Genomic DNA, 12,165 nt, shown 5'->3' on the forward strand with positions numbered 1-12,165 from the left:
CACGTCCATTCCAATAACAGCCCTCATTAAAGCAAATTGCTTTGCTTTAATATCTAACAGTTTTACTAAAACCATCTGGCATGCTACAGAGAAGTTTGAAAGTTTTTTTTTGTTCAGGAACAATTCTTATTTTCCATATTCTTCAAGGGTTTTTTTCTTTGAAAGCATTTTGTTACTTTAGTATTTTACCAGCACTGGCAATAAGACCAAGAGATTATTTAATTGTATCACAAAGTGTCACTGATTCTTCAGAACTACCTTTCAAGCACTGCGCATAAACTACACTTGGTACGTGAGCACAGCCACATTCCCAAGCAAGTCCCAAGTGAGCAGCAGCCTACAGCAGCTTAAAATGACACCTTGTATGGTATGATGCACACAGGATCCCCTCATAAACCAAAAAGATTCAAACATTTCTTTTAGGACAGAGAAACTGTTACTTACCCGAACCACTCCAGAATAAAGCACTAGATTTCCGCTGCCTTCCAGAACCAGCAGCATATCAATGCCCTGTAAGAATCAAGCTGCGTATTCAGCTTCTTGTATTTAAGACAAATGACAACAGTTGGACAACAAGTGACAAAGCAGGATACTCCACAGTTAATCGTCCACACAGGGTTACATACCTGCACCGGAGCGGCATCCTTTGCTTGAATACTGGTAACAGAACCAAATATCAGCTGCGACTTATCATTGCTCTCTTGAAATTTTACACACCTAGAGATTTGAGAAAACAACAGAAACAAAGAGACTGTCCTATCTGTCGTTAGGGAAAGAAGACAGAGAATTAAAACAGTGTTGCATGGCACAGTTACTTTTATTGTGGTATGCCTGGTTCCTTCCTCCTTCCTTTGCTTGTTTTGCCCTGCTAGTCAACTTATTTTTACTCTGCTAGTCTAATTAAAGCCCGCAACATACTCCAAGGGTAAAGATAAAAATAAGTAAGAATACCATTCAACTTAGAGTGAATGTTCTCCCTCAGCTTCAGTTTTATTTAAATAGCTCAAATCATCTATGCCACCACAGTTAAAAACATGTCATGTGAGAGCCAGTGATGTACCACATGTTGCCATAACAGATTCTACTAGCTGGAGGAGTAAGTATGTTAAAACCATTATCTAGCTGGTGATTTGTAGACATCTCCTCTTTGTTCACCTGTCCCCAAGATAGGGATGCTCACCGCAGCTGGAGCTGGGATTCCACTAAAAAGCACAAGAACTTCTGCCCACAAAGGTCAGTGGTAATAAACACTTTTGATGCTTGGGAATTCTTCTCTCTGTAAAATAGACAAAATGATCAGCACACTGTTTGGTTTACTGTAAGAGTTTTGATGAGGGAAAACAGTGTCACAAGCTGTAGGGTCTCACTAGACTTCAGTTAGCAGCGCATCAAGTTGCCAGAAGGCACCAGTCTCAGTTTCAGTCACTAAGCCTGAAACTGATTTTCTGGCACTCCAATTTTCACATTCCCCACTTTTTGGCATGCAAAGCACGTGCTCTTTGGCTTTGTTCTCCTGTTCAGCCTTAGGGTTTCATGCTGTGTTTTGCTCCTTTTGATGGTAACAGAGAAAGAGATACTCTACCCTAGAAGATCAGAAAAACCCCAAAGCAATGACCAGGTTAGAACCTACTTTGCCTTAGAGATCTCATAAAACCATTCCGCAATTCAGAGAGCCACAAATAACACAACAGGCAAAACTGTTCCAACTACCCCAATTCTCTTTTGAAGGGAGCTGGGCACTTAGTGAGCATAATTTTTTTTTTAAAAAAAAATAGGACATACAAGTCCACGAATCTACTTTAAGGTGGCACCATTTTCAGAAAACACACACTAAAAGCTGTCATTTTACTCTATTCCCACCCCAGCAAAAGAAATACAGAACTTCTCACAACCCAACACAAGCACCTAACCTCATGTTTGTGACTGTTTCCGTCCACAGATGATCTATACACAGCTCAGGAACAATTGGTTCAGTTTCTGGTATAAGGAAGGAATCACTGGAAGTGCTGTTTGGCGAATGGGTAATACTGTGCCTCTTCGGTGACTGAGTACTACTGGAAAAGTTGAACCTCTGCACTCCTGAGAAAGAATGCACTCCCAAGGCAGGGGAGTAAGAGCGGCTGCAAGCAAAGATGAAAGACCTTACTGAAAAGTGGATTTTCAAAATAGATACAGAATCCCAGAGAGCTTATATACTGGTAGAAACTTTAAAAACAAACCAAAGCCACCCTAAACCAGCAGCTACTTCAGTATCTGTTTCCTCCAGCATAGGAAAACAGTTGACTAATTAATTTCCAACCATCTCTGTCAGAATCCAATAGATGAGATTTCAAAAGTAAAAAACCCAACGTTTTAAATTGCATAGTCCATTCCACCAAAAATCTCTCCCACGCTCTTCCCTCTAAATATGGCTTTCTTTAGAAAAGCTAAATGAAAACACTCCTGGGCCTCAAAACAACTGGCAGACAGTTCTCGACTCTGCTACAGACCGGCTGTGTAATGACAGAACAGCCTCTTTGGCTCTTGCACGTCAATTATCCTTCTGTGCTATAGGAATAATGGCACAAGAAGGCTTTCAGATGCTGTAACAGAAGAGGCACCTGCACCAGCAGAGACAGAAATACCAGATGTCCACCCTATTCTATAGCTCGTATTCTTCGGTGTCATCTGCCCACACATTATGTTCAGTACCCACCTCAAAGCAGCCATGTTGGAGATAGATGGTGAGCGGGACTGCATGCTGGGCGATGACACCGATCTGCTCTGGCTGTGGATAGATGAGTAGTTCTGGAAAGGGGAGCCCACAGGCGAGTCTCCTTTTGACAGGCTTCGGAGATGAGCGGTCAAAGAGCTGCTCGTGGCCATGGGCTGTGGTGTGCCCATCTGCTCCGAGAACTTCAGCACCATGTTCTGCTCCTGGGAGAGAAAACAGAGATGTCTATGCACAAACAGCACATGTGCAGTAACAGCCAGGGAGATGCTCAAAGAGCTTGTTTTATCAGTTAGGTGTTAAAAATTCATGCCCAGGGAGGTGTTCAGTCTAAGAAGTTATTTCTACCAACCATGTTCTCTCAGTCGCAGAAACTACTCCAATGGTTTTTCACGGCACTAAATTGTTTGTCACTTTTCTTACAGAACACAACAGTTTAAGGAGTCCAAACCTTCTGGTACAACATAAGGAATATCACAATAAGCACAATATACTTCATGACCATCAGGTGATCTCCCTGGCTATGGTCCAGGCAAATACATGAAATAAACTATTTAAAAAAAAAAACAACCAAAAACCAAGAAACACACCAACAAACACTCTCTTTCAAATAAAATAAAATCACACACACACACACACAAAATCACAAATAATTTCTAACACACACAGCCAGAAGGACACGTAAACACACACCAAAATTTTTTATAATGATATTCAGTCAACAATAAATTTGTACCTCTGGCTTTACTCTCCGAAGAGCCCAAACTGTATGTAAACTCTGCACAGTATCATAGGTCATCACAATGGAAGGCTCAGCATTAAGAAACACGATCCTCAAGGTATAGTCAGCAACATACTGCACTCTAGCAGAGCCAAACACACCTGCTAAAGAAGTAGTAACTTCAGTTAAGGTAAAAGGATGATTTCTACAGCAGTGTTATCAGTTACAGGATCAGCATTTTTCATACCCTCTTTCTTCCACAATCTGCGTTTCTTTCCTGAACAGTTTCCCTGTTCGTGAGGCAGCTAAAACACCCTGCTTCTGTGTTCTTGAACGAGTGATTACTCGCAAGTTTTGTAACACAGAAAATGGTAAAGTGACACATTAAGCGTTTGATACCATACTGAGAGACTCCAAGTGATACATCTAAAGATGCAAACTTACCTCCAGACTTACAGACAAGAGGTGTTATCTCATCTAATGGGTGTAGCATGCTGAACATAGTAGGCAAAGGTTCTCTAGAAAGAGACCAAACAAAGCATATTCAAAACCTACATGCTAACAAGCATAATTGCTCTCTCTTGTAGCTGGTACATATGCTGCGATCCCAAAACATTTCAGACCTTAACAAATCAAAGCCTGAATTTTAACAGTAGAGACATATATTTCGTTCACAGAAGCTTGCTGGATTAACGGAGCACTCTCAGACAAAGGCTGGGATATCAAACAGGTTGATGAGGTCCTGTTTTACATCTCGGAGCACTTGAGAATGACCCCACCTAGTGGCCACACAACAGGCTTTGCTGGCCCGAGCGAACAGAGTGGCACCAGCAGAGTTAGGAGGAGGAGGCAGGAAGAGGAGAAAGCCTTTAACCCAGACTCAGCTTAAGAGTTTAGGTTCCACAGCTCCCAGGACCCAGACATGCCGGCCGCCATCAAGTAATTTGTATCCATCACAGAGCAGCAATCAAGCCACCCATCTGTGGTGGCAGTAGCAAAAGGAAGAATTTTCATGGAAGGCCAGCTGGAGTTGGGTCAATCATGATTTTTGCAATGCACATTTTCATGAGCGTGTTCAATAAACATTTCCAGGACCTCCATTTCTAATCCCAACTCTTCTGAGGACTAGAGAATCACAAGCGCCAGGAATGGACACAAAGCCCGAAAGAGCAAGTGGCTGTATTAAAGCTGCTCATCAGCACACCATCCAACTTCTTACTCTGCTTCTCAGCTGTATGTCCAGCCACAGAGCATGGGTCTAGGATCCTCACCAAACAGGTAATGCTCCATATATTTAAAACATTCTGCAGCTGAGAGAAAGTGTCTCAATGACAATCCCTCAGTGAATCTCCAAGTCATCCATCACAGCCTGAAACCAATTCACCAGACAAACCTTAATGAAATCAGGCTAGTAACACCCATATCATGCCCCCCATATCCCATTCCCAGGATCATCACTCCCAACTAGTTCTGAACACAGTATCAGAGGAATATGGATTGTCAGCATTCAGTTCCTTCCTGCTATTTCCTTGTGTTTCACCTGATTTTACCTGTCCCCATCATGAACACACTGATCCTTTCATTAATGCTCTTCAACTCTTGCACTCCCTCCTGTATTAGATTAGCAAACTGTCTATAATGAAACAATAAAATCCGCTCATTACATACCTGGGTGGACTTGGAGGTACTTCATGTGAAGAACTGGTGCGCTCAAATAACAAACCGTATTTTGTTGGCCAGACATTTGCGACCTATAAAAAATTACAAATAGTTTTATGACAAAAACCAATCACGTACTTACCATATTGATTATGTTTCATGTTTGAGTATCTCATTGTAGCAAAATAAGGTGTTTAGGCCTTTGCTTGAGAGAAGAGTAATGTAAACTGGAGCAGGTTCTCAGATGACGAAGCAGTCATACCCATACTTTCCTACATCACACAGCCAGCTTCCACTACTTCCAGCAGTATTCAATGCCCAAACCACAAGGCCACACTTTCATCAGCCTTGTCGCTTTCACCCGCAGGTGACCACGACCAGCAGCACTTTATGCACAACTCCCCACCACAGTGTGCAAACACATAACAAGCCCATTTGTGGAAGAAAAAAAAAAAAGACAGCACTTACCTGAAAAGGTAAAGCAGCAATGTAATCCTTTCCCTCTATGCTATGCACATTTATACAGGAATTCTGCAATATGCAGATACATTTCTCTACTATTTCATCACTGCCTGAAACTGGGGGGGAAAGAAAAGAAAAAAAAACCCTACACATTGAAGTTTCTCTCTTTCTTTAGGCATCCCCTATACACAAAAAGTACACTTGAGTAAGGTTAACAGTTTTAACACAGTAAGTCTTTAAACCAGCAAGTCTTTAGACTTTTAACACAGCAAAGCATTGTGAAGAAGCTTCTGAAGCCACGAGAGCTGAACTTGAAGTGTCTGTTCTAGCATTACAATAAGCAGGAAACTTACCATCAGCTTTTTCAGATTTGTCCTGGGGTATAGTGAAATCACACCATAAGGCCTAAAACCAAACAGAGTATAATTACTAACTTACGATTATTAGCTGATGCTACTACACAATCTCTTGTTTCCCCATTTCCCAAAATAACCCCAGCTCAGACCACCCCCTGAAAACACTCAGCGGGTCCTTTTTAGCTAAGGCGCATTCGTTCAGTCGCCACCTTTCCAGGTTCTCATACCTGCAGAACAGGGCTGTCGACCGTGAAAGCCTTATACACTGCAGACGCGTGGTTTTTACTGCCTTTGCTCCAGATGACCATATTGCTGGCCACGTACAGCTCTTCATCGAAGTCCACCGCTTCCCCAACATCACTGACGCCTTTCCTCAACTGCCAACTCTCCTGAAAACCAAGATTTTTTTGAGGGAAAGCTACGGGGCCTGCCGGTGTGAGCCCAGCAGCCGGTCATCGCTGCGCGGTCACGGCGGGGCGATTACTGAGGGAGCCGGAGGCCAGGCCGAAGCCCCCGCCGCCTCGTACCCGCTGCCGCTCGTGGATCGTCACCTCGCGGAGGCAGCCCACCAGGCCGGCCGCTCCGTCGGAGGAGCAGAGCTCGGAGGCGGGCTGCAGCCGCCGCAGCTGGAGGGTGAGGGCGCTGGGGTGGCGCCGGCAGTGCTCGCGGCCCCGGGGGGCGAACTCCTGCAGGTCGCCGGCCGCAATCATCGTCGCCCTCTCGTCAGAGTGGTCCGACATGGGGGCCCGATATCCTCATTATTTCTGGGACGGACGCACAGCCGCCGCGACCGGGCTCCGGCTCCCGCGCCTACCGGGGCCACGCGGGAAGCGGCAGCGCGGCTGAAGCGAGCGCGGACGGCGGCGGCGGCTCCTCACATGGGCGCGGCCATCTTGTCGCCCCCGCCCTGCCCCGCGGTGCCGCGCAGAGGACGCTGGGAGCGAAATGGCGGTGGGGCCTCATGCCGGGCCCGAGGGCCTTTGGGCCGTTTGCAGAGGGGAATCCTGCTCAAAACGCCGTTTTGGCCTAGAATAATCACACCGATCTTTCACGTGGGATCGCTGGCTTGCGGGCCTCCCCGGGCAGCAGAGTACTTCCCATACAGCTGCTGTCTCAGCCCTCTGCGTCCGCTGCCCCACCCCCCCCCTCCCCCGCCGCCTCCCGTGGCAGTTTTCCTCATGAACTTGGACTTGCTGCACCCCTCGGGAACCGAATAGTCTCTCTGCACTTTCTTGTCCAACTGTACCTAGCAATCATCCAAAGGACTGTCCTCTAAATCTGAGGCCTATAACAGAACCCCCCCCTTACGGCTGGGCCTGTATTTCTGCAGTTAAATATTTTAACAGCTTCTACACTGGTGCGTCAATGTCTTTTTGCTTTAAGGTGTAAAAGTTCATGCAGTGTGGAATTCGTTTACCTGTTTAAACAGTATGTATGAGCAGTTACTTTCCAAAGGCAGGCATGGTGCTTAGGAAACAGAAAATAGAACATTCAATTATTTCATAGGACTGGCAGGACGTCCTAGCCCTCTGTCCCTCTGCAGTCATCAACAGCCGTGTTGTACAAGCCTCTTCACAAACTTTCAGATGTTCCTGTGATACGGATTAGTGTAACTCATCAGAAGTCTGGGCTCTGCTGACTTAGACCAGCTAAAAACCCGGGTCCTGAGGTGCTGGTGGTCAGCACCTGCAGTGACTGTTACGTCTTGAGTGAAGAGATGTATCATCCACCTTCAATCCTGAACCGGCGATTGACAGCCTGCCACACTTGTAAAAAAACAAAAAACCTTTGCAAGCTGCATCTCTGATTACCAGCACTAGGTGTCAGGCAGTTAGCCTGGCTTTTCTGATGAGAACCGCCAGATTTTGCCAAAGGTGAGTTTCTGTACAATCAAATGTCACTCGTGTGTAATTGGGCTTTGGCTTCCAGCCTCTACTGTTCTGCCTTAGTTGTGGTGTCACGGCAAAACATGCAGAAATAGTGCTCTGGGATGTACTCAGCTGCCAAAATTGGGTGGGACAATCAGATTATTTTTACTCTTTTAAGAACAAGTTTCACTGATGCGATCAGCACTGTACTGTTAATCTGCCCATCTTGCAGGCACTACTGCACACAGGCATCTGTCCCACGTGGACATGCCCTGCAGTCTTTTCAACCATTCATACATTGCAAAATCAGCTCTTCCCTTTACCTTTCACCTTTATAATTGCTCACCTAAACAAGAGGGTGTTGCTGGCTATAAATCAGAGCCAGTTACTAGCTTTCAGCATAGTGCCGTTCCTGCAGCAGCATACTTTCTCCATTTGTGTGCAAGTACCATACCAGAAAATGCTGGGTTTTTTGTTGGTTTTTTTTGGTAATTAAGATCTGTGGTGAAGAAGTGCAAAAGGAGCTTGTCTGACAGGCAATAGTAACAGAACAAAACCTGTGTGACGTACCCTGACGGGAACAGAAAGGGTAGTGCATTCTCATGAGGATGATTCTTTTCAATGTACTAGTTTCACATGAGAAGTCAAAGAAGAAGGGAGAAGCTGTGGAAGAATTGAAAGCATATTTGAAACCATGGTTCCAGCATGCAGTTTGGGGAATTCTTGGTTCAAGGTGTCATGACAATAAGCACTATCATTTTCTCAGAAATGAGAAGCAACCTGCTGCGGAAAGCCAGGTTTAGGAGAAGCAAGAGTTCACAAGGCTGCAGGGTGCTTTCAAATCCTATTGCAGCTGCTGGCAGGAAGACAAGCAGAAGAAATGGTAGCCTGGATCTGCAGATCCAGCCACAGACCACATTTCCATATGGAGACAAGTGGGTGGATTTACACAAATAAGACTGTGAAATACAAACAGCAGTTTTGTGGGCAAGTAAGAATGCCCAGGGCTCAGAACAAGGAAGGTTCAAGCCAGTGTCCAACCTTTGGAGATGGCTTTCTGCTTTTGCGAAATAATTTGCAGACCAGGAGAAATTGTCCTATGAAGAAACAGCTGAGCCAAAGGACAGAATGTGCCTGGTAAAAGAGACGTAGCATGTACAATGTGCCCAAAGAAAGCAGCACAAGAAAAAAGGCATTTTAGTAGCACCACAAAATACTCAGTTTTCTCTGCAAATTGTTTGCAAGCTGCATCCTGTGACTGGGATGTAACAGTTGACACAAAGAGGCCGTCTGCCTTCAGCTAAAAACATACTGCCGAAAGAGTTTGGTATTTAAAAGAACAAGAGCCCCTGCAAATAAAGATAAAAATAGACATAAAGAGGAAGCAGAATTAAAGGGAAGAATAGATTTAGCAAAATGAAAATAAAAATACAGAAAGAGCAAAGGGGAAAAATCACAACAGATAGCCTGAAGTCTGATTGCCTTGTGCCATTTATGCTAAATGGTCCGATTTCACAAGTATTATGTTGCCTCCAAAGTTTCTGAATAGTCTTGTGAAGAAATTATGTCAATGATCTGAAGTGAAACTGCAAAAAAACTAAAGGGACAAGTTCAGGCGGTAGCCTGGCACCACGATGCTCTGGGGTGCCTCTTAGGGCACCTGCAATGCTCGCTGGGATCCTGCTAAGAGAAAGCTGAGAGGACCTGTGCAGCTGCTGATGTTATCAGAAAAGAATTACAACTTCTCATCCAGGCAGGAGAAGCCCGTAATAAAGATAAGCATCTTTCTGCTCACAAGCAGAACTCCACATGCATAGGTGCACCAACCCAGCAAGGAAACGGGGACTCAAAGGACAGTGGCCTCTCCTGGGTGGGATGACCTGGGCGATGGATCTGATAAGCTTTGCACTGGAGAGCCACTGCCGAAAGCGTGGCTCTGAAACAGCTGGTACCCATGCAGTTACCTGCACTCTGCTCTGCCCTCCTCCTTCGGAAGAGGAGAGGCAGGCGATCCCTCCAGTATGGCCTCTGTTGCACTACAGCACCTGGAGAGCTGTGAGCATGACTGGTTTAGCTGGTTCCTGGCGCTCAGAGAAGACAGGCAGCCTTTGTTTCCAGTTAAAGGTTCTCCCTTAATTTCAGTCCTCTGAAACCTTTGACATCAGTTGCCTTTCTCCTTCTTCCACTGCCCCAGGAGGGCTGCAAGACTTTTTCTAGGGCCAAATGCTGACTGATGCCCAGCCCCAGGTAGCAAGAACAGGGGATGCTATTTGGAGAGATCTTGTGAGTCTGGCCACACATGTACTTTGGGACTAAAAATCATAGTTTGTGTGGAGACCCCCAGAGCAACTGTTGAGTTTGGACTCTGAGGTAGGGAAATACGTAATCTGTAAAGGAATTATAGAGGAATGAAGCTGGGTTAATTAACATTGATAATGTACAGCTGTGGGCTGGCTACAGGGGTTGAGGGCTGGTTGATGTGGATAACATGCAGCTGTGGCTGGTTCCTCCTAAGTAGTTAAATAGCTTTAAGGACTGTATGAAGAGGAGCACTGGAGGAAGAGAAACTCAGAAGAAGCAGTGGGAGGTGAGAGAGTACCCTGGATGTAGGAGAGACAAGGAGAGGCCCAGGGAGAAGCAGGGGGCCTGGATGAGGAGAGGCTGGCTGAAAGAGCAGCCTGGAGAAGGAAAAATCTGGATGCAGCAAAGGCAAGAAGTAGGGTGGACTGGCCTGAAAAGTATGAAGAAACAGCACGGACAGTAGATAAACTTTTGAAACCTTGTGGGGGGTTGGTGGCTTTGCTGGGGCAAGGTGTGATAACTTCTTATTGAAGTTAACCTGGTATGTGATGGTAAAAGCCTTGTAGCAGCTGGCTAGTGCTGTGACAGTAATCTGCTCTGGCGAAGGCTGTCGAGGCTGCTCCTGAGCCTACCTTCCATATGCTGTTGGAAGAAGACTGAGGACAGCAGTGTGCTGGGCAAGGCAGAAACTGCATATCACCAACCCGAGAGCAGCCAAGGTGGTCAGGCTGTCTGCTGCCAGCTGCTTCGAGACCTTTCCTATCACAAACCTTGCTTGAGAGTTTCTCCTCTGTTTTCTCCTCTTCCTTGCTTCTTCCTCCCCCTCCATGCAATGGCTTCTTCCTCATGTCAAGCTGTGCTCAAATGAGCTGCAACAAACCCTGTCAAGCTGGAGACTAGTTTGCACCAGCACTGAACAGAAACCAACCTACTGTAAAGAAATGACCCAAATTAGGGGATTTTAGAGAGCTGCCTAAATCCTCTTTATGTGCCCATGTGTTCTCGTTGTTTGTTTCTTTTTCCTCTTCTTTCGTAGAAATTGCTCCTTCTTCCTCACCCCATGTTAGCGAGGGAATTATATGACATTATCCTAATGTGAGGGGCTGTTTCCACTCTGCAGCCAGCAAAGTCCAAAGGCCTTCCCATTGCTTTGTTCCCAAAAACTGCAAAGCCGGCAGGGACAGCGAATGCAGCCAGATGAAAGTGTACCCATGTGGCAAAAGCTGACCACAAATGACAGGCTTATATCAACAGCCAGCCTGGAAAGACAGAGGGACAAATGCCTGTCCCCTGGTCTCCTCCTACTCCCTGAGTGATGCTGCTTGCATGGGGAATAGACTCAAAATCTGGAGAAAAAGTGACGCTGCTGGAGTTGCACAGAAGGCACTGGCTCTTAGGCACTGCTGAAGATGCTCAGCCTTCTTGCAACAGCTTTGGTACATTTTTCTTCTCCCCTTTAATCTGGGCCTCTAGTGACACGCACCCTTCCTAAGCTGCTGATCACTTCAAGATGTGAGAAGCTGGTCTGGAGAAAAAGAGGCAGCAAGGGAGGAAATTCAATCTCTGTCACCAAGACCTGAGAATATGCAGTGAATAAGCAGCTTTGCAAGTCAGGGAAGTCTGTGAGTGAGTTGTTCTTTTTTTCACAGAACTTAAGACTTTTTTTCTTCCCGATTGGAAAAGATTTCAGACTGGATTTTGTATGGTTCTTTTCTTTGTAACAGTCGGAGAACTGCACTGCCCTTCCCAGCTCTCATTATAAGTTACACTCATAAATGACCAGCTTCAACACAGAGCTGTCTTCTTCCCATATCTCTGTTTCCACAGCGTGCTGATGCTTACCTAGTACTAAATGAGCAAAATGCGTATCTCTCTTTCCTGACTTCAGGTCTTTGGGAAGATGAAAGCAGGCTGCTGGAAAAAATAGTTACACTTGTGTCATAGTTGCAAAGAATTTTATGAGCTGGGAGCAGAAAGGCTGAAGCAGAGAAACACACTGAGTCACATCAAGTCAGGCTGCCAGTTCCCCAGATCCCAGTCACTTCCCATTTGTGGTGGGGGAAATGCTGATGGTCTCAATACAGCTTG

General features: G+C 45.7%; 1 protein-coding gene across 4 annotated transcripts in view; it reads right to left on the minus strand.

The window, feature by feature from the left end:
* The window catches only part of ANAPC1 (anaphase promoting complex subunit 1), a 33,602-nt gene extending 26,776 nt beyond the window's left edge, over window positions 1-6,826 (minus strand). For 2 of the 4 annotated variants that reach the window (XM_056357243.1, XM_056357241.1), the window contains exons 1-12: window positions 6,436-6,825; window positions 6,136-6,297; window positions 5,906-5,957; window positions 5,559-5,668; window positions 5,100-5,182; window positions 3,876-3,949; window positions 3,447-3,595; window positions 2,696-2,916; window positions 1,911-2,120; window positions 1,181-1,276; window positions 627-717; window positions 445-510 (exon numbers count right to left, since the gene is read on the minus strand). In XM_056357243.1, the coding sequence (XP_056213218.1) occupies window positions 445-510; window positions 627-717; window positions 1,181-1,276; window positions 1,911-2,120; window positions 2,696-2,916; window positions 3,447-3,595; window positions 3,876-3,949; window positions 5,100-5,182; window positions 5,559-5,668; window positions 5,906-5,957; window positions 6,136-6,297; window positions 6,436-6,648 (1,527 nt within the window). In that variant the 5' untranslated portion in view covers window positions 6,649-6,825. Of the gene's footprint in view, window positions 1-444; window positions 511-626; window positions 718-1,180; window positions 1,277-1,910; window positions 2,121-2,695; window positions 2,917-3,446; window positions 3,596-3,875; window positions 3,950-5,099; window positions 5,183-5,558; window positions 5,669-5,905; window positions 5,958-6,135; window positions 6,298-6,435 lie in introns of all 4 variants that reach the window. The other 2 variants (XM_056357242.1, XM_056357244.1) reach the window with 2 other exon arrangements.
* Between the last annotated feature and the right edge of the window lie 5,339 nt (window positions 6,827-12,165).

This window comes from Falco biarmicus, chromosome 12 (assembly GCF_023638135.1).
Source record: "Falco biarmicus isolate bFalBia1 chromosome 12, bFalBia1.pri, whole genome shotgun sequence".
Taxonomy (NCBI): domain Eukaryota; kingdom Metazoa; phylum Chordata; class Aves; order Falconiformes; family Falconidae; genus Falco; species Falco biarmicus.